Source organism: Mustelus asterias, chromosome 2 (genome assembly GCF_964213995.1).
Source record: "Mustelus asterias chromosome 2, sMusAst1.hap1.1, whole genome shotgun sequence".
Taxonomy (NCBI): domain Eukaryota; kingdom Metazoa; phylum Chordata; class Chondrichthyes; order Carcharhiniformes; family Triakidae; genus Mustelus; species Mustelus asterias.
Window position 1 is genome coordinate 9,331,991 of NC_135802.1, and position 26,104 is coordinate 9,358,094.

The 26,104-nt window shown below is 48.7% G+C and overlaps 1 protein-coding gene across 2 annotated transcripts in view; it reads left to right on the forward strand.

Moving 5' to 3' along the window:
• naprt (nicotinate phosphoribosyltransferase) overlaps positions 1 to 25,817 on the forward strand; it is a 45,139-nt gene extending 19,322 nt beyond the window's left edge. For both annotated transcript variants that reach the window (XM_078231189.1, XM_078231198.1), the window contains 7 exons: positions 1,981 to 2,121; positions 2,213 to 2,297; positions 3,280 to 3,360; positions 4,825 to 4,927; positions 7,802 to 7,959; positions 17,590 to 17,697; positions 25,174 to 25,817. In XM_078231189.1, coding sequence (XP_078087315.1) covers positions 1,981 to 2,121; positions 2,213 to 2,297; positions 3,280 to 3,360; positions 4,825 to 4,927; positions 7,802 to 7,959; positions 17,590 to 17,697; positions 25,174 to 25,254 — 757 coding nt within the window. In that variant the 3' untranslated portion in view covers positions 25,255 to 25,817. The remainder of the gene's footprint in view (positions 1 to 1,980; positions 2,122 to 2,212; positions 2,298 to 3,279; positions 3,361 to 4,824; positions 4,928 to 7,801; positions 7,960 to 17,589; positions 17,698 to 25,173) is intronic.
• Positions 25,818 to 26,104: the final 287 nt, after the last annotated feature.

The window sequence follows — 26,104 nt, forward strand, 5'->3', positions numbered from 1 at the left end:
TCACACAGAGGGTGGTGAGTGTCTGGAACAGGCTGCCAGAGGTAGTAGTAGAGGCGGGTACAATTTTATCTTTTAAAAGGCATTTAGATAATTACATGGGTGTGATGGGTATAGAGGGATATGGGCCAAATGCGGGCAATTGGGATTACTTTAGGGGTTTTTAAAAAAAAAGGGCGGCATGGACAAGTTGGGCCAAAGGGCCTGTTTCCATGCTGTAAACCTCTATGAGTCTATGAGATGCAGGGAGGATGTTCCCGATGGTGGGGGGAGTCCAGAACCAGGGGTCACAGTCTGAGGATTCGGGGTACAACATTTAGGACGGAGATGAGGAGACATTTCTTCACCCAAAGAGTGGTGATCCTGTGGAATTCATTACCACAGGAAGTAGTTGATGCCAAAATATTGAATGTATTGAAGAGGCGGCTGGATATAGCACTTGGGGCGAATGGGATCAAAGGTTATGGGAGAAAGCAGGATTAGGCTATTGAGTTGGACAATCAGCCATGATCGTGGTGAATGGCGGAGGAGGCTCGAAGGGCCAAATGGCCTCCTCCTGTTCCTATCTTCTATGTTTCTATAAACACCAGCAGAGACCAGTTGGGCCGAATGGCCTGTTTCTGTGCTGTAAATAATATGTCAACATAGATTTGAGTTACTGAAGTTAATCTGATTGGACAATAATGCCTTTGTTCCTCTCTTCCATCCTCCTTTAAATAATGAAACCCATTTGATTGGCACTTCATCCACCACCTTCAACATTCACTCTTTCCACCACTGATGAATAGTGGCAGCAATGTGTACCACCTGCACTGCAGCAACTCAACAAGGCTCCTTCGACAGCACCTTCCAAACCCATGGCGTCTATCATGTAGAAGGACCCAGGCAGCAGATACATGGGAACACCATCACCTGGAGGTTCCCCTCCAAGTCACTCGCCATCCTGACTTGAAAATACATCACCGTTCCTTCACTGTTGCTGGGTCAAAATCCTGGGATTCCCTCCCGAACAGCACTGTGGGTGTACCTACATCACATGGACTGCAGTGGTTCAAGAAGGCAGCCACCCCCCCCCCCCTTCCCCCCCCCCCCACCCCCTCCACCACCACTAAGATAAAAGCGAAATACTGCGGCTGCTGGTATCTGAAACAAAAACAGAAAATGCTGGAAAATCTCAGCAGATCTGACAGCACGGTGGCACAGTGGTTAGCACTGCTGCTTCACAGCACCAGGGACCTGGGTTCAATTCCCGGCTTGGGTCACTGTCTGTGTGGAGTCTGCACATTCTCCCCGTGTCTGCGTGGGTTTCCTCCGGGTGCTCCGGTTTCCTCCCACAGTCTGAAAGACGTGCTGGTTAGGTGCATTGGCCGTGCTAAATTCTCCCTCAGTGTACCCGAACAGGCGCTGGAGTGTGGCGACTAGGGGATTTTCACAGTAACTACATTGCGGTGTTAATGTAAGCCTATTTGTGACACCAACTTAGAACTTAACATCTGTGGAGAGAAAATAGAATGAACGCTATTAGCACCATTCTCAGCCTTTATCGTCACCACTTACATTCCCTTTGCGTCTTTGTCGATGACATCTTGGTCAATTAAACCTCCCCCACACCCCCCTCACTTCATCCTCACAGTATAAATCTCAAACTCTTTTCTTTGTCTTCAGCTCTGACTGCGGCCAGCCATGATGTTAATGGGAGGATAATTAGAATGAGATGTTGTTGGCTATTTAACCCAGCACGCGTCCTGACTCCAGCACCCACTGGGATAGACTTGGTGCACAGTTGTCAGCCCAGGGTGGTGCTGGGTGCGTGGGGGGGCGGGGAGAGTTGTGGGGAGAGGGGGGGTTTCTTGTAGAGTTAAGGGGTGGCCCCAACCTGAGTGTGGACTTCCTGAGGAGCTAGTCCGGGCCTGGTTAGCTTCAGCAGCCTGGGAGTAGAGTCGGGGAGAGATTCCTAATTCTTGTCTTCGCAATCCCACACAGGAGCGGAGTTCCCAACTTCTGCGCGGTGTCCTTGGCTCTGAACGACATGGGGTACAGGACGCATGGACTGCGGCTGGATAGTGGTGACCTGGTCAAGCAATCCTTAAAGATCCGCAGCATGTTCCAGGCCTGTGCTAAGGAGTAAGTCTGAGCACCCATACTCACCTCGTTTGGCTTTTCCCTCTCCCTGTGCTCAGTGATCTGGTTAACGATGAACTGCTTTTACCCTCAGATTCGGAGTATCCTGGTTTTCCGATGTACCTATCATCATCAGCAATGGGATTAGTGAAAAGGATCTCATAAACCTACAGAACCAGGTAAGTGTAACCAATGGGACGCCACCAAGTGACAGCGGAGAGGCTCTCATCTACTTGTACGTCACTCCAACACTGCCTTCCCTCACCCCCTCCATCACCCCCTCCCTCACCCCCCTCCCTCACCCCCTCCTTCACCCCCTCCTTCACCCTCTCCCTCACCCCCTCCCTCACCCCCCCTCACCCCCTCCTTCACCCTCTCCCTCACCCCCCTCCCTCACCCCCTCCTTCACCCTCTCCCTCACCCCCTCCTTCACCCTCTCCCTCAGCCCCTCCTTCACCCTCTCCCTCACCCCCTCCTTCACCCTCTCCCTCACCCCCTCCTTCACCCTCTCCCTCACCCCCTCCTTCACCCCTCTCCCTCACCCCCTCCCTCACCCCCTCCCTCACCCCCCTCCCTCACCCCCTCCTTCACCCTCTCCCTCACCCCCTCCTTCACCCTCTCCCTCAGCCCCTCCTTCACCCTCTCCCTCACCCCCTTCTTCACCCCTCTCCCTCACCCCCCTCCCTCACCCTCTCCTTCACCCCTCTCCTTCACCCTCTCCCTCACCCTCTCCCTCATCCCCTCCCTCACCCCCTCCTTCACCCCTCTCCTTCACCCCCTCCCTCACCCCCTCCCTCACCCCCCTCCCTCACCCCCCTCCCTCACCCCCCTCCCTCACCCCCCTCCCTCACCCCCCTCCCTCACCCCCCTCCCTCACCCCCCTCCCTCACCCCCCTCCCTCACCCCCCTCCCTCACCCCCTCCTTCACCCCTCTCCTTCACCCTCTCCCTCATCCCCTCCCTCACCACATCCCTCACCCCTCATTCTAACCCTCTGGACCCTCCCCCTCCCCTCACTCCCTCACCCTCCTCCCCTCACTCCCTAACCATCTGGTCCCTCCCCCTCCCCTCCCATCTCTCCCTAACCCTCTGAACCCTCTGGACCCTCCCCCTCCCGTCTCTCCAATCCATTTCACTAATTGTCTAATTCCCTGTTTTCTAGAGAAATGAAGTTGACTCAATTGGCGTGGGAACAAATCTGGTTACTTGCCCCTTGCAGCCGTCCTTGGGTTGTGTCTATAAGGTACTTACTGTGTGTGAGAGTGGGGGTTGGTGGGGGTTACAGAGATAGGGAGTATTTAGGGGGGTTGGTGGAGGTTACAGAGATAGGGAGGGTTGTAGGGGGCTGGTGGAGGTTACAGAAATAGGGGGAGTTGTTGATTTGATTTCATTTGATTTATTATTGTCACGTATATTAACATACAGTGAAAAGTATTGTTTCTTACGTGCTATACAGACAAAGCATACCGTTCATAGAGAAGGAAAGGAGAGAGCGCAGATGTCGTGTTACAGTCATAGCTAGGGTGTAGAGAAAGATCAACTTAATGAGAGGTAGGTCCATTCAAAAATCTGACAGCAGCAGGGAAGAAGCTGTTCTTGAGTCGGTTGATACGTGACCTCAGACTTTTGTATCTTTTTCCCGATGGAAGAAGGTGGAAGAGAGAATGTCCGGGGTGTGTGGGATCCTTAATTATGCTGGCTGCTTTGCCGAGGCAGCAGGAAGTGTAGACAGAGTCAATGGATGGGAGGCTGGTTTGCATGATGGATTGGGCTACATTTACGACCTTTTGTAGTTCCTTGTGGTCTTGGGCAGAGCAGGAGCCATACCAAGCTGTGATACAACCAGAAAGAATGCTTTCTATGGTGTAACTGTAAAAGTTGGTGAGAGTCGTAGCTGACGTGCCAAATTTCCTTAGTCTTCTGAGAAAGTCAAGGCACTGGTGGGCTTTCTTAACTATAGTGTCGGCATGGGGGGACCAGGACAAGTTGTTGGTGATCTGGACACCTAAAAACGTGAAGCTCTCGACCCTTCCTACTTCGTCCCCGTGAATGTAGACAGGGGCATGTTCTCCTTTACGCTTCCTGAAGTCGATGACAATCTCTTTCGTTTTGTTGACATTGAGGGAGAGATTATTGTTGCTGCGCCAGTTCACCAGATTCTCTATCTCATTCCTGTACTCTGTCTCGTCATTGTTTGAGATCCAACCCAGTACGGTGGTGTCGTCAGCAAACTGGATAATCGATTTGGAGGGGAATTTGGCCGCACAGTCATAGGTGTATAAGGAGTATAGTAGGGGGCTGAGAACACAGTCTTGTGGGGTACCGGTGTTGAGGATGATCGTGGAGGAGGTGTTGTTGCCTATCCTTACTGATTGTGGTCTGTGGGTTAGGAAGTTCAGGATCCAGTCGCAGAGGGAGGTGCCGAGGCCCAGGCCACGGAGTTTGGAGATGAGTTTTGTGGGAATAATGGTGTTGAAGGCTGAGCTGGAGTCAATAAATAGGAGTCTGACATAGGTGTTCTTGGGAGGGGCTGGTGGAGATGATAGAGATAGGGAGGGCTGTCTGTACTGTTGGGATTGTTGTTACTGGTCCGTTCCCCCAGAACAGAGCGGGGAACCCCTTTCCTGATAAACACAACCCCATTCTCTGGGAATTGGGAATTCCTGGGTTGGTACCTGCTGACAGACCTTTGCTCTTTACTCTGCAGCTGACACAGGTGTGCGGTAAAGCCCGGATTAAGGTGACAGAGGACAAGGGGAAAATGACTCTTCCGGGAAAGAAAACCGTTTACAGGCTGTACGACCTTGATGGTGAGAGACGGGACAGGAGGGAACTCGGATTCCGGCTAACTGGAATTGACGGGGTTAGGGTGGGAATCGGCACCCAGTGTTCCTTATTCCTACCTGGCGGTCAACATTGGGAGTTCATGTGGGTGCAATGTGTAAAAGAATTTGCATTTATATAGCACCTTTTACAATCCCAAAGCACCGTCCAGCTGATGAATCAATGTGGATCGTCACTTCTGTAATGTAGGAAACACGGCAACCATTTTGTGCACAGCAAGATCCCACAAACGGCAATGTGATAATGCTAAGATGATCTGATTTTGTGAGTTTGATTGAGGGATGCATGTTGGCCAAGAGACTGGAGTGAACACCCCTGCTCCCCTTCCAAATGTGCGTTGGGGTCTTTTACGACCACCTGAACAGGCTTGTCCGGAAGATGAGGCACTGCCAAGCCTCAGCGCCGCACTGGAGTGTCAGCCAAGATTCTGTGCTCAAGTTTCAAGAGTGGGATTTGAACCTTCTGACCCGGAAGGGCAAGTGCTACCCACTGAATAGAGGTAGATCCATCCCAGCAACTACCCAGTTAGGCCTCAGTTTCAACTCAATATTTTAGGCCCAAAATCCAATCCAGGTGCATGGCCAAGCCCAGATGTTTCACACCCTGACTGAAACACAACTTATGGGGGAGAAATCTTGTATCTTCTTTTCTTTCATCAAATGTTTCATGGGCGGCATGGTGGCACAGTGGTTAGCACTGCTGCCTCACAGTTCCAGGGACCCGGGTTTGATTCCTGGCTTGGGTCACTATCCGTGTGGAGTTTGCAAGTTCTTCCCGTGTCTGTGTGGGTTTCCTCCGGGTGCTCTGGTTTCTTCCCACAGTCCAAAGATGTGCGGGTTAGATGGATTGGCCATGCTAAATTTCCCCTGGTGTCCCGAGATGTGTTGGTTAGAGGGATTAACGGGGTAAATATGTGGGGTTACGGGAATAGGGCCTGGATGGGATTGTTGTTGGTGCAAACTCGATGGGCTGAATGGTCTCCTTCTGCACTGTAGGGATTCTATGGATTTTGGACCAGGTGAAGTCCAAAAATGCCAGGATTGATATTTGGACCTGAAAATATGGCCATTCATCCTTGGATTTTCCGCTGTTTGGTACTCGATTTGTACTGAGCACCTTATCGTCCTGTATTTTTTGAAGTACCTGTTGTATATTGTACATCCTGGAGATAGGCAGAGATGACACCCATTTCTCTGTGAGTCACAGATTTTAATCATGGCTTTAAAATGTCTGCTCCATGTTTCCAGCAACTTCGAGCTTCTTCAACTTTCCTCTGAGCCACACCCACGTTTAACTAATCAAGCACAGTGAGCATTATTAGTAAACGGATTCACATAATCACATGCAGAACAATTGGATACCACGGCACCCAACAACACAGCTTCTGGTAAAAACTATTGGCAGGATGTCTGAGGAGAGAGTGAGAGAGGCACACGAGGCAATGGCCTACTGGTATTATCGCTAGACTATTAATCCCAAAACATAGCTAATGTTCTGGGGATGCGGGTTCCAATCCCACCACGGCAGATGCTGGAATATGAATTTAATTAAAAGTATCTGTAATTAAGAATCTACTGATGATTGTGAAATCAATTGTTGTAAAAACCCATCTGGTTCACTAATGTCCTTTAGGGAAGGAAATCTGCTGTCCTTACCCGGTCTGGTCTACATGTGACTCCAGATCCACAGCAATGTGGTTGACCCTCAACTGCCCTCTGAACAAGGGCAACCAGGGATGGGCAATAAATGCTGGCCAGCCAGCGACGCCCATGTCCCACGAATGAATTTTAAAAAGCTGGTAAAAGTGGATTGAGAGCATCACTCAGATTTTGGCTTTCAAGTGGCTGTAGCTCTCTATAAAGTTCATGATGATCTGGAATGTATGAGCTCCCTCTCTCTAAGACACTGATTCATTGGGCGGAATTTTCACCATCCCCGTGGTGGGCGGGAATTTCTGGTCTTGGGACAAGCGTGGCCGGAAAATGTGTGGCACTTTATTGCACATGTGTGTGCATTGGCGGCGGGGAGGGGGGGGGGGGGGGGGGAGCGGATTCCTGAGGTCTGTCAGCGGCCACGCCAGTCTGGAGGATACAGCACGGAATATCTGCACCCCTACCAGTGTCACAGCCATGCTGTGTATCATTAGTGTAGCCTTGGAACCTGGGTGTGTGATATCTGGGCGGCACGGTGGCACAGTGGTTAGCACTGCTGCCTCACAGCGCCAGGGTTCGATTCCCAGCTTGGGCCACTGTCTGTGCAGAGTTTGCACGTCCTCCCCGTGTCTGCGTGGGTTTCCTCCGGGTGCTCCGGTTTCCTCCCACAGTCCAAAAGACGTGCTGGTTAGGTGCATTGGCCGTGCTAAATTCTCTCTCAGTGTAACCCGAACAGGCGCCAGAGTGTGGCGACAAGGGGATTTTCACAGTAACTTCATTGCGGTGTTAATGTAAGCCTACTTGTGTCACTAATAAATAAACTTGTTAAAAAAAACTATCCTCAGAGAAAAGACCCTGTCGACCACCTCCTCCTCCTGAGAGGGACAGACTGAGAGGCCCAGCGGCAGAACCAGAAGCATGGGAAACCAGAGGAATTAAGAGGTAAACTAAAGGGAGTGAGTCCTGCCTGATGTTGAATATTGAGCCTCTAGGTAGCCTTGCAGTTTAACAATTCTATATATCTGAGGTCTGGGCGTCCATTGAGCCCAGGCTATGAATTGCAAGTCCGCCAGGTGTGAGGGAAGTGCTTGGGGAGCGGAATGACAGTCAGTTAAGTTGCAAAACAAAACAACAAATCCACTTCTCCTTTCTCACCCTCTTGCTCACCATCCCCCCCTTTCCCGGCAGGAAGCCCATTCCTGGATCTGCTGACGCTGCATGGTGAATCTGCACCCAAGGCCGGTGAGGAAATTCACTGCCATGTTCTGAATGGGAGGGACGACGGTCTGCAGGTGATAGCGGCCAGAGTGGAGGCCCTTCAGCTGGTTTACTATCAACATGGCCGGGTGAGTGACAGACACCCGCGGGCTTCATTCCGGCTGGGGTCCCCAACCCCACACCATCCGGGAGGTTCTAACGCGTGTCTCTCTCGCACCCTCGGTCTTTCTCCTCTGGTTCCAACCTGTTTGTCAAAATGAAATGGGAAGGTTTTCTGTTTTAAATGGACAGCCATTAAGCGATGGCCTAGTGGGATTATTGCTAGACTATTAATTTAGAAACTCAGCTAATGCTCTGAGGATCTGGGTTCGAATCCCGCCACGGCAGATGGTGGAATTTGAATTCAATAAAAAAAATCTGGAATTAAGAATCTACCGATGACCATGAAACCATTGTCGATTGTCGGAAAAACCCATCTGGTTCACTAATGTCCTTTAGGGAAGGAAATCTGCCATCCTTACCTGGTCTGGCCGACATGTGACTCCAGAGCCACAGCAATGTGGTTGACTCTCAACTGCCCTCGGGCAACTAGGGATGGGCAATAAATGCTGGCCAGACAGCGATGCCCATGTCCCACAAATGAATTTTTAAAAATAGTCTTTGATTTTTCTTCCGGGAGCCGCCCACAGCAGCTGTCCTGGAGTCCAATCTCTAATTCTCAGTCGATGTGACAGGAACAGAAGGAGGCCATCCAATACAATCAGTAATAGAGCTTTTCAAAAATGTATAAATGTATTCATTTATGGGGTGTGGGCATCGCTGGCAAGGCCAACACTTAATGTCCATCCCTAATTGCCCTTGAGAAGGTGGCACGTTGGCTCAGTGGTTAGCACTGCTGCCTCACAGCGCCAGGGACCCGGGTTTGGTTCCAACTTGGGTCACTGTCTGTGCGGAGTGTGCACGTTCTCCCCGTGTCTGCGTGGGTTTCCTCCAGGGCCTTGGTTTCCTCCCACAGTCCAAAGATGTGCAGGTGAGGTGGATTGGCTATGCTAAATGTGCGGTTTTACAGGGATAGGGTGGGGTGCTGGTGGGCCTGGGTAAGATGCCCTTTTGGAGAGTCAGTGCAGACTCGATGGGCCAAATGGCCTCCTTCTGCACTGTAGGGATTCTATGGTTCTCAAATTGCTGCCATTCATATGGGGTAGGTACACCCACAGCGCTGTTAGGGAGAGATTTCCAGGATTTTGATTCAGCAACAGTGAAGGAACGGCGATATATTTCCAAGTCAAGATGGTGAGTGGCTTGGAGGGGAACTTACAGGTGGTGATAGAGGTTATGGGTTTGGAAGGGGCTGTCTAAGAAACCTTGATGAGTTGCCGCAGTGCATCTTGTAGATAGTACACGCGGCTGCCACTGTTCGTCAATGATGGAGGAATGGATGTTGAAGATGGTGGATAGGCTTTGGGAAGACAGGATATGAACTACTCGCCACAGAATTCCAATCCTCTGACCTGCTCTGGTAGCCACAGTATTTACATGGCTGGGTCTGGTTCAGTTTCTGGTCAATGGTAACCCCCTAGATGTTGACAGTGGGGGATTCAGCGACGGTAATGCCATTGAACGTCACACGGCAGTGGTTAGATTCTCTCTTGTTTTAGATAGTCCACTTCTGTGGTGCAAATGTTACTGCCACTTGTCAACCCAAGCCTGGCTATTGTCCAGGTCTTGCTGCATTTGAACATGGACTGCTTCAGTATCTGAGGAGTCGCGAGTGATATTGAACTAGATTTACTAGGATGCTACCGGGACTTGATGGTTTGAGTTATAAGGAGAGGCTGGATAGACTGGGACTTTTTTCTCTGGAGCGTAGGAGGCTGAGGGGTGATCTTATAGAGGTCTATAAAATAATGAGGGGCACAGATCAGCTAGATAGTCAATATCTTTTCCCAAAGGTAGAGGAGTCTAAAACTAGAGGGCATAGGTTTAAGGTGAGAGGGGAGAGATACAAAAGTGTCCAGAGGGGCAATTTTTTCACACAGAGGGTGGTGAGTGTCTGGAACAAGCTGCCAGAGGCAGTAGTAGAGGTGGGTACAATTTTATCTTTTAAAAAGCGTTTAGACGGTTACATGGGTAAGATGGGTATAGAGGGATACGGGCCAAATGTGGGCAATTGGAACTAGCTTAGGGGTTTAAAAAAAAGGGCGGCATGGACAAGTTGGACCAAAGGGCCTGTTTCCATGCTGTAAAACTTTATGGCTCGATAACTCTATGATAACTTTGTGCAATCATCAGCAAACATCCCCACTTCTGACCTTATGATGGAAGGAAGGTCACTGATGAAGCAGCTGAAGATGGTTGGCCAAGGACACTACCCTGAGGGACTCCTGCAGAGATGTCCTGGGACTCTGCTGTTCAATAATGTTGCGCTATTCAATCAGATGATGGCTGAACTATACCTCGACTCATCCACGGAGGGAATTGGGGAGCTATAGATATAACAAAACATTAATATCCTGTGCCTGACCAATTCGAGAACTCTGTCAATATAGGGACCCAGAGTAAGGCTCCCACAACAGGACCCTAATATTATCAGAGCAGAATTCCCCACTCTTCACAAAAGAAACTGAAGGTCTTTCTGTACCCCCTGAATATTGCCCCCTGGTGGATTGACTGGGAAGAAGCATTGATGCCTTTTCTGAGTAGTGATGGATTTAGTGGTTCATAGGAGTGTGACATTAGTGTCCCTTTAAGAACAAAGAACAAAGAACAATACAGCACAGGAACAGGCCCTTCGGCCCTCCAAGCCCGCGCCGCTCCCTGGTCCAAACTAGACCATTCTTTTGTATCCCTCCATTCCCACTCCGTTCATGTGGCTGTCTAGATAAGTCTTAAATGTTCCCAGTGTGTCCGCCTCCACCACCTTGCCTGGCAGCGCATTCCAGGCCCCCACCACCCTCTGTGTAAAATATGTCCTTCTGATATCCGTGTTAAACCTCCCCCCCTCTCACCTTGAACCTATGACCCCTCGTGAACGTCACCACTGACCTGGGAAAAAGTTTCCCACCGTTCACCCTATCTATGCCTTTCATAATTTTATACACCTCTATTAGGTCACCTCTCATCCTCCGTCTTTCCAGTGAGAACAACCCCAGTTTACCCAATCTCTCCTCATAACTAAGCCCTTCCATACCAGGCAACATCCTGGTAAACCTCCTCTGCACTCTCTCTAAAGCCTCCACATCCTTCTGGTAGTGTGGCGACCAGAACTGGACGCAGTATTCCAAATGCGGCCGAACCAACGTTCTATACAACTGCAACATCAGACCCCAACTTTTATACTCTATGCCCCGTCCTATAAAGGCAAGCATGCCATATGCCTTATTCACTACCTTCTCCACCTGTGACATCACCTTCAAGGATCTGTGGACTTGCACACGCAGGTCCCTCTGCGTATCTACACCCTTTATGGTTCTGCCATTTATCGTATAGCTCCCCCGTACGTTAGTTTTACCAAAATGCATCACTTCGCATTTATCTGGATTGAACTCCATCTGCCATTTCTTTGCCCAAATTTCCAGCCTATCTATATCCTTCTGTAGCCTCTGACAATGCTCCTCACTATCTGCAAGTCCAGCCATTTTCGTGTCATCCGCAAACTTACTGATCACCCCAGTTACACCTTCTTCCAGATCATTTATATAAATCACAAACAGCAGAGGTCCCAATACAGAGCCCTGCAGAACACCACTAGTCACAGGCATCCAGCCGGAAAAAGACCCTTCCACTACCACCCTCTGTCTCCTGTGACCAAGCCAGTTCTCCACCCATCTAGCCACCTCCCCCTTTATCCCATGAGATCCAACCTACCATGAAGGACTTTGTCAAACGCTTTACTAAAGTCCATATAGATGACATCCACGGCCCTTCCCTCGTCAACCATTCTAGTCACTTCTTCAAAAAACTCCACCAGGTTAGTGAGGCATGACCTCCCTCTCACAAAACCATGCTGACTATCGTTAATGAGTTTATTCCTTTCTAAATGCGCATACATCCTATCTCTAAGAATCTTCTCCAACAACTTCCCTACCATGGATATCAAGCTCACCGGCCTATAATTACCCGGGTTATCCTTCCTACCCTTCTTAAATAACGGGACCACATTAGCTATCCTCCAGTCCTCTGGGACCTCACCTGTGTCCAGTGACGAGACAAAGATTTGCGTCAAAGGCCCAGCGATTTCATCTCTCGTCTCCCTGAACAGCCTTGGATAGATTGCATCAGGCCCGGGGGATTTGTCAGTCTTTATATTCCCTAAAAAACCTAACACTTCCTCCCTTGTAATGGAGATTTTCTGTAACGGGTCAACACTCCCCTCCGAGACACTCCCAGTCAACACATCCCTCTCCTTTGTGAATACCGACGCAAAGTATTCATTTAGGATCTCCCCTACTTCTTTGGGCTCTAAGCATAAGTCCTCACTTTTGTCCCTGAGAGATCCGATTTTTTCCCTGACAACCCTTTCCTCCTAACGTATGAATAAAATGCCTTGGGATTCTCCTTAATCCTGTCTGCCAAGGACATTTCGTGACCCCTTTATTCCCTTCTAATTCCTCGTTTGAGTTCTTTCCTACTTTCTTTGTATTCCTCCAGAGCTCCCTCCGTTTTTAGCTGCCTGGACCTAACGTATGCCTCTCTTTTCTTTTTGACCAATCCCTCAATTTCCCTGGTTATCCACGGTTCTCTAATCCTACCCTTCCTATCCTTCTTTTTTACAGGCACATGCTTGTCCTGTAGCCCTAACAACTGTTCCTTAAAAGACTCCCACATGCCAGATGTGGATTTACCCTCAAACAGCCTCTCCCAATCAACAGCTGCCAAATTCTGCCTAATCCCACTAAAATTAGCCTTCCCCCAATCCAACACCTTACCCTTGGGACACCACTCATCCTTTTCCATCGCTATCCTAAAGCTAACAGAATTGTGGTCACTATTTGCCACATGTTCCCCTACCGAAACTTTGAAGACCTGACCGGGCTCATTCCCCAGTACGATGTGGAGTATAGCCCCCTCTCTAGTCGGACTATTTACATATTGTTCCAAAGAACCTTCCTGTACGCATTTTACAAATTCCTCCCCATTCAGACTCCCAGCCCTCAGCGATTTCCAGTCTATACCAGGGAAATTGAAGTCTCCCACTACAACAACCCTATTTTTCCTGCACCTATCCATTATCTCCTGACATATCCATTCTTCCACTTCCCTTGGGCTGTTGGGGGGCCTGTAGTATACCCCCAACATAGTGACTGCGCCCTTCCTGTTTCTGAGCTCCACCCACAGTGACTCGTTACATGACCCCTCTGAATTGTCCTCCCTCTGCACCGCTGTAATATGCTCTCCAACTAATACTGCTACTCCCCCACCTCTTTTGGCCCCTCCTCTGTCTCACCTAAAACACTTGTACCCCGGAATATTCAGTTGCCAGTCCTGTCCCTCTTTCAACCAAGTCTCTGTCACTGCAACCACATCCAAATTCCTAGTGAGCATTAAGGCCCTAAGTTTGTCTGTCTTACCTGCTACGCTCCTTGCATTGAAGTAGATGCACTCCAGACCTCCAGGCCCAGTGAGGTCATCCTCCCCCAGAGTGCTCTTCTTCTTTGCCAGCCTTGTCCTGGCCCCAAGCTCGACCCCAGCCTCTACACTTGTAGACATAATTTCTTGATCCCCACCCCCCTGCCATATTAGTTTAAACCCACCTGAACTGCACTAGCAAAACTCCCAGCCAGGATATTCGTGCCCTTCCAATTTAGTTGTGACCCGTCCTTCTTGTACATGTGCCCTCCTCTCTTGAAAACTTCCCAGTGATCCAGGAATATGAAGCCCTCCCTCCTGGACCAGTCCTTTAGCCAAGTGTTCAATTGTACTATCTCCCTATTCCTAGCCTCACTGGCACGAGGTATTGGGAGCAGCCCAGAGATGGCCACCCTGGAGGCCCTACTTTTTAGCCTATTTCCCAACTCCCTGAATTGCTCTCGTAGGATCCCCCTGCTCTTCCTTATGGTCTTTAAGAAAGACCATAAGATATAGGAGCAAAATTAGGCCACTCAGCCATTCAATCATGGCTGATATTTTTCTCATCCCCATTCTCCTGCCTTTTCCCCATAACCCCTGATCCCCTTATTAATCAAGAACTGATCTATGTCTGTCTTAAAGACACTCAATGACCTGGCCTCCACAGCCTTCTGCGGCAAAGAATTCCACAGATTCACCACCCTCTGGCTGAAGAAATTCCTCCTCATCAACCGGGCCAAGTGTTAGATTTGGTTGTGGGAGAGCACTTTGGAGATAGTGACCACAATTAGGTGTCTTTTGTTATTGCAGTGGAGAGGGATAGGGCGTACGGCAGGGCAAGGTTTACAATTGGGTGAGAGGTAATTATGATGCGATTAGGCAAGAATTAGGGGGCATAAGTTGGGAACAGAAACTGTCAGGGAAAGGCACTCATGAAAAGTGGAACTTTTTCAAGGAACAAATACTGGGTGTCCTTGATAGGTATGTCCCTGTCAGGCAGGGAGGAAATGGCCGAGTGAGGGAACCATGGTTCACAAAAGAGGTGGAATGTCTTGTGAAAAGGAAGAGGGAAGCTTATGTAAGGATGAGGAAACAAGGTTCAGATGGCTCGATTGGTGGTTACAAGTTAGCAAGGAACGAGCTGAAAAAGGGGCTTAGGAGAGCTAGGAGGGGACACGAGAAGTCCTTGGCGGGTCGGATCAAGGAAAACCCCAAGGCTTTTTACTTTTATGTGAGGAATAAAAGAATAACCAGGGTGAGGTTAGGGCCGGTCAAGGACAGTAGTGGGAACTTGTGTATGGAGTCAGTAGAGATAGGCGAGGTGATGAATGAATACTTTTCTTCAGTGTTCACCAAGGAGAGGGGCCATGTTTTTGAAGAAGAGGTGTTACAGGCTAATAGGCTGGAGGAAATAGATGTTCGGAGGGAGGATGTACTGGCAGTTTTGAATAAACTGAAGGTCGATAAGTCCCCTGGGCCTGATGAAATATATCCTAGGATTCTTTGGGAGGCAAGGGATGAGATTGCAGAGCCTTTGGCTTTGATCTTTGGGTCCTCACTGTCCACGGGGATGGTGCCAGAGGACTGGAGAGTGGCGAATGTTGTTCCTCTGTTTAAGAAAGGGAATAGAAATGACCCTGGTAATTATGGACCGGTTAGTCTTACTTCGGTGGTTGGTAAATTGATGGAAAAGGTCCTTAGGCATGGGATTTACAACCATTTAGAAAGATGCGGATTAAGCCGGGATAGTCAGCACAGATTCGTGAAGGGCAAGTCGTGCCTCACAAATTTGATTGAATTTTTTGAAGAGGTAACTAAGTGTGTTGATGAAGGTAGGGCAGTTGATGTCAAATACATGGATTTTAGTAAGGCGTTTGATAAGGTCCCCCATGGTCGGCTTATGATGAAAGTGAGGAGGTGTGGGATAGAGGGAAAGTTGGCCGATTGGATAGGTAACTGGCTGTCTGATCGAAGACAGAGGGTGGTGGTGGATGGAAAATTTTCGGATTGGAGGCAGGTTGCTAGCGGAGTGCCACAGGGATCAGTGCTTGGTCCTCTGCTCTTTGTGATTTTTATTAATGACTTAGAGGAGGGGGCTGAAGGGTGGATCAGTAAATTTGCTGATGACACCAAGATTGGTGGAGTAGTGGATGAGGTGGAGGGCTGTTGTAGGCTGCAAAGAGACATAGATAGGATGCAAAGCTGGGCTGAAAAATGGCAAATGGAGTTTAACCCTGATAAATGTGAGGTGATTCATTTTGGTAGGACTAATTTAAATGTGGATTACAGGGTCAAAGGTAGGGTTCTGAAGACTGTGGAGGAACAGAGAGATCTTGGGGTCCATATCCGCAGATCTCTAAAGGTTGCCACTCAAGTGGATAGAGCTGTGAAGAAGGCCTATAGTGTGTTAGCTTTTATTAACAGGGGGTTGGAGTTTAAGAGCCGTGGGGTTATGCTGCAACTGTACAGGACCTTGGTGAGACCACATTTGGAATATTGTGTGCAGTTCTGGTCACCTCACTATAAGAAGGATGTGGAAGCGCTGGAAAGAGTGCAGAGGAGATTTACCAGGTTGCTGCCTGGTTTGGAGGGTAGGTCTTATGAGGAAAGGTTGAGGGAGCTAGGGCTGTTCTCTCTGGAGCGGAGGAAGCTGAGGGGAGACTTAATAGAGGTTTATAAAATGATGAAGGGGATAGATAGAGTGAATGTTCAAAGACTATTTCCTCGGGTGGATGGAGCTATTACAAGGGGGCATAACTATAGGGTTCGTGGTGGGAGATATAGGAAGGATATCAGAGGTAGGTTCTTTACGCAGAGAGTGGTTGGGGTGTGGAATGGACTGCCTGCAGTGATAGTGGAGTCAGACACTTTAGGAACATTTAAGCGGTTATTGGATAGGCATATGGAGCACACCAGGATGATAGGGAGTGGGATAGCTTGATCTTGGTTTCAGATAAAGCTCGGCACAACATCGTGGGCCGAAGGGCCTGTTCTGTGCTGTACTGTTCTATGTTCTATGTATACAGTGAAAAGTATTGTTCCTTGTGCGCTATACAGACAAAGCATACCGTTCATAAAGAAGGAAACAAGAGAGTGCAGAATGTAGTGTTACAGTCATAGCTAGTCATAGAGAAAGATCAGTTTAATGTAAGGTAGATCCATTCAAAGGTCTGACGGCAGCAGGGAAGAAGCTGTTCTTGAGTTGGTTGGTACTCAGACTTTTGTATCTTTTTCCCGACGGAAGAAGGTGGAAGAGAGAATGTCCGGGGTGCGTGGGGTCCTTAATTATGCTGGCTGCTCTGCCGAGGCAGCGGGAAGTGTAGACAGAGTCAATGGATGGGAGGCTGGTTTGCGTGATGGATTAGGTTACATTCATGACCCATTGTAGCTTCTTCTTGGGCAGAGCAGGAGCCATACCAAGCTGTGATACAACCAGAAAGAATGCTTTCTATGGTGCATCTGTAAAAGTTGGTGAGAGTCGTAGCTGACATGCCAAATTTCCTTAGTCTTCTGAGAAAGTAGAGGCGTTGGTGGGGCTTTCTTAACTATAGTGTCGGCGTGGGGGGACCAGGACAGGTTGTTGGTGATCTGGACACCTAAAAACTTGAAGCTCTCGGCCACTTCTACTTTGTCCCGTTGATGTAGACAGGGATATGATCCCCTCTACGCTTCCTGAAGTTGATGACCTGTTCTGTGCTATACTGGAGGTTGGTTTTGATTGGGACAACTTATACGTATTCATTAAGGGTTATACATTATAGTGGTTGTTTTGTTTCTTGTTTGTAATTGATAAAAATTCTTGCTAATTTTCTTATGATACATGTTAAATTAAATACAATTTATTTGATAAAAGCTCCCTAGTGGGTCACTTGAATCATACCTGAAGTGAAACGTCTCATGGCCAAATTCAAAATGCAAAACTAATGATTTAGGCGGGCTTCATAAAACACTTTGGAGTTTCTGACCTGAACCATAACAGGAGAGTGATGGGAAATAAATGGAGGGCGGCACTGCTGCCTCACAGCGCCAGGGACCCAGGTTCGATTCCCGGCTCGGGTCACTGTCTGTGTGGGATCTGCATGTTCTACCTGTGCGTGTTAATGTAAGCTTACTTGTGACACTAATAAATAAACTTAATTAGAATACGTCAGCAGTCCGTCCATTTCTAACTGTGTGTTTTGTTTTTTTAGCTTTCCGAGGGCCCTTGTACAACATCAGAGATCAGGAGCTATGCCCAGAACTCGCTGAACAACCTCCATCCAAAGCACAAGCACCTTCAGGATGCGGTTCCCTACCAGGTAGGACAGAAAAGGCGAAGCTCTCAACACAATCTCTCCTTCAGCCGATAGTTTACTGAACAACCCTCGATGGTGAAATCGGTTTCTGCCGGGTTCTTGTCTATGACCTGTGATCACAGATCCCTTACCTGTGAAGGGAAAGGCTCCTCATAGAACATAGAACATAGAACATTACAGCGCAGAACAGGCCCTTCGGCCCACGATGTTGCACCGACCAGTTAAAAAAAAAACTGTGACCCTCCAACCTAAACCAATTTCTTTTCGTCCATGAACCTATCTACGGATCTCTTAAACGCCCCCAAACTAGGCGCATTTACTACTGATGCTGGCAGGGCATTCCAATCCCTCACCACCCTCTGGGTAAAGAACCTACCCCTGACATCGGTTCTATAACTACCCCCCCTCAATTTAAAGCCATGCCCCCTCGTGCTGGATTTCTCCATCAGAGGAAAAAGGCTATCACTATCCACCCTATCTAAACCTCTAATCATCTTATATGTTTCAATAAGATCCCCTCTTAGCCGCCGCCTTTCCAGCGAAAACAATCCCAAATCCCTCAGCCTCTCCTCATAGGATCTCCCCTCCATACCAGGCAACATCCTGGTAAACCTCCTCTGCACCCTCTCCAAAGCCTCCACATCCTTCCTGTAATGTGGGGACCAGAACTGCACACAGTACTCCAAGTGCGGCCGCACCAGAGTTGTGTACAGTTGCAACATAACGCTACGACTCCTAAATTCAATCCCCCTACCAATAAACGCCAAGACACCATATGCCTTCTTAACAACCTTATCTACTTGATTCCCAACTTTCAGGGATCTATGCACACATACACCTAGATCCCTCTGCTCCTCCACACTATTCAAAGTCCTCCCGTTAGCCCTATACTCAACACATCTGTTATTCCTACCAAAGTGAATTACCTCACACTTCTCCGCATTAAACTCCATCCGCCACCTCTCGGCCCAACTTTGCAACCTGTCTAAGTCTTCCTGCAAACTACGACACCCTTCCTCACTGTCTACCACACCACCGACTTTGGTGTCATCAGCAAATTTGCTAATCCACCCAACTATACCCTCATCCAGATCATTAATAAATATTACAAACAGCAGTGGCCCCAAAACAGATCCCTGAGGTACACCACTTGTAACCGCACTCCATGATGAATCCTCTGTCCTGATTTTAACTCTGGGTCTGTTTTGGGCTGGTGGGTGAGGAGACCAGTTGGAAACTCGGTCACTGCGTTGGAGACAAGGCTTCACTGGCATTCCCACCAGCCCACCTTCCCACAGGATTGGTGGAGATTCGGTCCAAAATGGTGTTATAACGAGGTGGGCACTGGGATTTGTTTCCGAGGACACCTTGCAGGGATCTTGGGGAGGGAGGGGTCTCCTGGTCGGAAAGAGGAAGGGCGGGAACAGTGATAACTCCGTACACCAACCATCACTCCCAGCCTGAAAACTCAATCAAAGCCCAAACACCCTAACTCGGTGACCTGTGATAGGAAGGTTTATCTCAGTTGTTCTGGGTTTAATATCAGTTGTTTGGGTTTAATCTCAGTTGTTTGGGTTTAATCTCAGTTGTTTGGGTTTAATATCAGTTGTTAATATCAGGGATTTGTTCCCAGGAGCAGGCTGAGGGTAAGAGAGTGGGTTTTCTGACTTTAATTAATTATTTATTTTTTCAGTTAATTTTGGGTTTAAAATCGGAGGTTTTTTTCAAAACCGGAAGTCGGGCCAGGAGAGGCCTGGGGAAGTTTTTGGAGGGTTTAAAAGCGCACCAAAGTATACAGCGGGCAGCATCGTAGCGGGCAGCAGAGTGAGTGGGAAGTTGAGTGAGCTGTCAGGGCTTTGGCTCACAGGGCTTGGACGAGCAGGGGTGAGTTTTTGTTTCCTTACACTCTTATTAACTTTTCACTGTCTTACTTGACATAAAGTGTCCAGTATGAGTGTGAAACCAGTGTGTTGTTCCCAGTGTAGGATGTGGGAGGTCCTGGAGGCATCTGGCCTCCCGGACATCCACATCTGTGAGGGGTGTGTCGAGCTGCGGTTCCTGAGGGACCGTGTTAGGGAGCTGGAACTGCAGCTCGAGGATCTTAGGCTGATGAGGGAGAATGAGGAGGTGATAGACAAGAGCTATCATCAGGTGGTCACACCAGGGCCACGGGAGGAGGCCAAGTGGGTGATGGCCAGGAAGGGTAAGGCTAGGGTGGTTGAGAGCACCCCAGTGGATTTGCCCCTGCACAACAAGTACTCCTGCTTGAGTACTGCTGGGGGGGACAGCCCGCCTGGGGGAAGCAGCAGTGGCCGTGTCTCCGGAGTGGAGTCCAGCCCTGTAACTCAGAGGGCTAAGGAAAAGAGGAGGAAGGCGGTATTAATCGGGGACTCGATGGTGAAGGGGACAGACAGGCGTTTCTGCGGAGGTAGGCGGGATTCTCGCATGGTGGTCTGCCTCCCTGGGGCCGGGATCCAGGATGTCGCTAGTCGCGTCCCGGAAATCCTGAGGTGGGAGGGAGAGGAGCCTGAGGTAGCGGTACATATTGGTACCGCTGATGTGGGTAGGAAGGGAGAAGGGGTCATGAAAAGGGAGTACAGGGAATTAGGGAGACAGCTGAGAAAGAGGAAAGCAAAGGTAGTAATCTCAGGATTACTGCCTGTGCCACGGGAAGGTGAGGGCAGGAATGGAGTGAGGTGGAAGATGAATGTGTGGCTGAGGGACTGGTGCAGGGGGCAGGGATTCAGGTTCCTGGACCATTGGGACCTCTTTAGGGGCAGGGGTGATCTGTATACAAAAAACGGGTGGAACTTGAATCACACGGGGACCAATATCCTGGCCGGTAGATTGGCTAAGGTTACTGGGGAGAATTTAAACTAGATAGGTTGGGGGGAGGGGAGCTAGAAGAGTTGACTAGGATCAAGGAACTAATTGATGGGGTGGAGGATGCAGGGGTAAGGGGAATTACAAAATTAATGGTAGAGGAGAGGGTGCAAGTGAATGAAGGCGGTAATTTAGATAAGGGAGTAGAGGGAGAGGGTGTTCGCGACTCATCAAAGCGGGTCCAGATAAAAGCTGGAATAAGGACACTTTGCCTGAATGCACGAAGCATTCGGAACAAGGTAAATGAGTTGATGGTGCAAATCAGCACGAGTGGGTACGATCTAGTGGCCATTACAGAAACGTGGCTGAAAGGTGACCAGGACTGGGAGATGAATATCCAGGGGTATCAGGCGTTTAGGAAGAATAGACAGGAAGGAAAAGGTGGTGGGGTCGCACTATTAATAAGAGATAATATCAGGGTAGTACAGAGGGATGACATAGGCTCTGAGGAACAAAACGTGGAATCATTATGGGTAGAGATGAGGAATAGTAGAGGGAGAAAGACACTAGTAGGTGTGGTATATAGGCCCCCAAATAATAATGTTGAGGTAGGGAGGGCTATAAACAAGCAGATAAGGGATGCGTGTAAAAACGGAACGGCAATAATCATGGGGGACTTCAACATGCACATTGACTGGCAGACTCAAGTCGGTAAGGGTGGAATGGAGGAAGAGTTCTTAGAATGCTGTCGGGATAGTTTCCTTGAACAGCATGTTACGGAACCGACGAGGGAACGAGCTATTTTGGATCTGGTATTGTGTAACGAGGTAGGTAGAATTAAGGATCTTATTGTGAAGGACCCTCTTGGGTCTAGTGACCACAATATGGTCGAATTTCTGATTCAGATGGAAGAGGAGAAAGTTTGGTCCCAAACCAGTGTCCTCTGTTTGAACAGAGGGAAATATGATAGGATGAGGGATGAATTGGCTAAGGTAGACTGGGAGAGCAGGCTGGCAGGTAGGATAGCTGAGGAACAGTGGAGGATTTTTAAGGAGATCCTTTTCAGTTCTCAGCAAAAATATATTCCAGCAAAAAACAAGGATTGTAAGAAAAGGGAGAACCAGCCGTGGATAACGAAGGAAATAAAGGAGAGTATTAAAATAAAAACAGCTGCGTACAGAGTGGCCAAAAATAGTGGAGAAACAAGTGATTGGGAAAAGTTTAAGAAACAACAAAGAGAGACTAAGAAAGCGATAAAGAAAGGAAGGATAGACTATGAAGCTAGGCTAGCAATTAATATAAAAAATGATAGTAAAAGTTTTTATAAATATATAAAAAGGAATAGAGTGGCTAGAGTGAATGTTGGACCCTTGGAGGACGAGAGGGGGGAGTTAATAGTGGGAAATGAGGATATGGCTGAGTCTTTAAATAAGTTTTTTGTGTCGGTCTTCACGGTGGAGGACACAAATAGTTTGCCAAATATTAACGATAGAGGGTTGGCAGCAGGAGAAATACTTAATACAATTAATGTTACCAGAGAGGCAGTGCTGGGTAGACTAATGAGACTGAAGGTGGATAAGTCCCCGGGTCCGGATGGAATGCATCCCAGGGTATTGAAAGAAATGTCAGAGGTAATAGTGGATGCGTTAGTGATTATTTATCAAAACTCGTTGCATTCTGGGGTAGTGCCGGTTGATTGGAAAACGGCTAATGTTACGCCGCTGTTTAAAAAAGGAAGGAGACAAAAGGCGGGTAACTATAGGCCGGTCAGCTTAACGTCTGTAGTAGGGAAAATGCTGGAATCCATTATTAAAAAGGAGATAGCAGGGCATCTGGATAGAAATGGTTCGATCAATCAGACGCAGCATGGATTCATGAGGGGAAAGTCGTGCTTGACGAACATGTTGGATTTTTATGAAGATGTGACTAGGGCGGTTGATGGAGGAGAACCGGTGGATGCGGTGTTTTTGGATTTCCAAAAGGCGTTTGATAAGGTGCCCCATAAAAGGCTACTGAAGAAGATTAGGGCACACGGAGTTGGGGGTAGTGTGTTAAAGTGGATTGGGGACTGGCTATCCGACAGGAAGCAAAGAGTCGGAATAAATGGGTGTTTTTCCGGTTGGAGGAAGGTAACTAGTGGCGTGCCGCAGGGATCGGTACTCGGGCCGCAACTATTTACCATTTATATAGATGATCTGGAGGAGGGGACGGAGTGTAGGGTAACGAAGTTTGCAGACGACACAAAGATAAGTGGAAAAGTGAATCGTGTGGAGGACGGAGAAGATGGATAGTGATAGCCTTTTTCCTCTGATGGAGAAATCCAGCACGAGGGGGCATGGCTTTAAATTGAGGGGGGGTAGTTATAGAACCGATGTCAGGGGTAGGTTCTTTACCCAGAGGGTGGTGAGGGATTGGAATGCCCTGCCAGCATCAGTAGTAAATGCGCCTAGTTTGGGGGCGTTTAAGAGATCCGTAGATAGGTTCATGGACGAAAAGAAATTGGTTTAGGTTGGAGGGTCACAGTTTTTTTTTAACTGGTCGGTGCAACATCGTGGGCCGAAGGGCCTGTTCTGCGCTGTAATGTTCTATGTTCTATGTTCTATCTGCAGAGAGATTTGGACAGGCTGAGTGAGTGGGCGAGGATATGGCAAATGGAGTATAACGTTGAGAAATGCGAGGTTATACACTTTGGAGGAAATAATAACAAATGGGATTACTATCTCAATGGAAACAAATTAAAACATGCTACCGTGCAAAGGGACCTGGGGGTCCTTGTGCATGAGACGCAAAAGCCCAGTCTGCAGGTACAACAGGTGATCAAGAAGGCAAATGGGATGTTGGCCTATATTGCGAAGGGGATAGAATATAAAAGCAGGGATGTCTTGATGCACCTGTACAGGGCATTGGTGAGGCCGCAGCTGGAATACTGTGTGCAGTATTGGTCCCCTTATATGAGGAAGGATATATTGGCATTGGAGGGAGTGCAGAGAAGGTTCACCAGGTTGATACCGGAGATGAGGGGTTTGGATTATGAGGAGAGGCTGAGGAGATTGGGTTTGTACTCGTTGGAGTTTAGAAGGATGAGGGGAGATCTTATGGAGACTTATAAGATAATGCGGGGGCTGGATAGGGTGGAGGCAGAGAGATTCTTTCCACTTAGTAAGGAAGTTAAAACTAGAGGACACAGCCTCAAAATAAAGGGGGGTCGGTTTAAGACAGAGTTGAGGAGGAACTTCTTCTCCCAGAGGGTGGTGAATCTCTGGAATTCTCTGCCCACTGAGGTGGTGGAGGCTACCTCGCTGAATATGTTTAAAGCGCGGATGGATGGATTCCTGATCGGTAAGGGAATTAAGGGTTATGGGGATCAGGCGGGTAAGTGGTACTGATCCACGTCAGATCAGCCATGATCTTATTGAATGGCGGGGCAGGCTCGAGGGGCTAGATGGCCTACTCCTGCTCCTATTTCTTATGTTCTTATGTTCTTATGTTTGTTGACCCCATGGACCTGTCATATCATAGAATCCTTACAGTGCAGGAGGCCATTCAGCCCATCGACCCATCACCAACCACAATCCCACCCAGGCCCTATTCCTGTAACCCCATGTATTTACCCTGCTAATCCCCCTGACACTACGGGGCAATTTAGCATGGCCAATCAACCTAACCTGCACTTCTTTGGGACGAAACTCACGCAGACACGGGGAGAATGTACAAACTCCACACAGACAACCAAGGCCAGAATGGAAGCCAGGTCCCTGGCGCTGCGAGGCAGCAGTGCTAACCCACTGTGCCCCCCTTTTAAAATATTGAGTTCTGCTTCCACCATGTGCCATGGTAGGATTTGAATCTGGGTCCCCAGAGCATTGGGCTGGGTCTCCGGATTATTAGTCCAGTGACAATACCATGATGCCACCGCCACCCCCCAGGTCCTGTTTGGTTTAGTTGTTCCTGACTCAGTGGATTAGCACTGACCCCGGGAGTGGGTTCAAATCCCACTCCAGGTGCTCGAGGTTTTAAATTCAGACCCCATTATTGAGGGAATGCTGTCCAAAGTGTTGTAATTTGAATTTGACGTTAAACTGAGTCCCATGTGTTTTCTCAGGTAGATCCCAGCACACTATCTCAAAAAAAAGACTAGGTGAAGGGCGTGGATAGGGAGCAGCTGTTCCCCTTAGCTGAAGGGTCAGTTACGAGGGGACACAAGTTAAAAAGTGAGGGGTGGGACATTTAGGGGGGAATTTGAGGAAAAACGTTTTTAACCCAGAGGGTGGTGACAGTCTGGAATGCGCTGCCTGGGAGGGTGGTGGAGGCGAGTTGCCTCACATCCTTTAAAAAGTACCTGGATAAATACTTGGCACATCATAACATTCAAGGCTATGGGCCAAGTGCTGGCAAGTGGGATTAGGTGGGCAGGTCAGGGCATTTCATGCGTCGGTGCAGACTCGATGGGCCGATGGGCCTGGTTCTGCACTGTAGGATTCTGTGAGTTCCCCCGGCATCATAGCCAAAATGGATCCCTCAGTCACTATTGCTTTGCTGTTTGTGGGAGGTTTTTGTCCCAGTGCTACAGCATTGGCTGTAAAGTGCTTTTGGGACATCCAGGGGATGTGAAAGGAGCCATATCAATGTAACTTCTACCTTTCTTTCTCACTGCAGGTCGCCATTTCACTGAAACTTCGTGACCTCCTCAATGACCTCACAAAAGAGAGCGAGCCAATCGCACGCCACCCTGAATGAGCCAATCGCACCTCAGCTCCCTGTAGGTGACAGCAGCCAATAGGAAACACTGCAGGGTGGGTCCCTGAAACACAGCAACAGAGCTCCAGAACAACGCGTGACTTTTTATAATCAATATTCTTCCAATTTTAGTCTAAAAGAATTGGACTGCATGTTAAACCTGCCCATCATGTGGAGATGCCAGCGTTGGACTGGGGTGGGCACAGTAAGAAGTCTAACAACACCAGGCTAAAGTCCAACAGGTTTATTTGGAATCACGAGCTTTTGGAGCGCCGCCCCTTCCTCAGGTGAAGAAGGAGCAGCGCCCTGAAAGCTCCAAATAAACCTGCTGGATTTCAATCTGGTGCTGTGAGACTTCTTACTGTACCTGCCCATCAAGCTCCCTACCTGTCAACACCCCCCCCCAACCCCACCCCCCTCAGCCTGTCAACACCACCCCACCCATTGACTCCTCTCCACCAATCAATGCACCGTTAATCTGCCCCCTTCTCCCCAGATCTGTTCCTCAGTTCTCCAGGTAACGAAGCTATCTAGCCAAACTAGACTAGTCTGGAATGGGGGGGTGGGGGTGAGTTAATAGGTTGTGATGAACAAAGCATCGTAGCTGTGAGGGACAGCTCGGTGGATAGGATATTGGTATGTAGATAGGCTGGAAAATTGGGTGGGGATCCTGGATTCAGGATTCAATCCTGGACCGGGGAGCGGCGCGGGCTTGGAGGGCCGAAGGGCCTGTTCCTGTGCTGTATTGTTCTTTGTTCTTTGTTAGTCATCCCACGAGAAGCATGCTCCACCAATCCGTTTGCTGTAATAGTGAGTAGGGTAACAAATGTCGAGGTTAGTCATTCACATT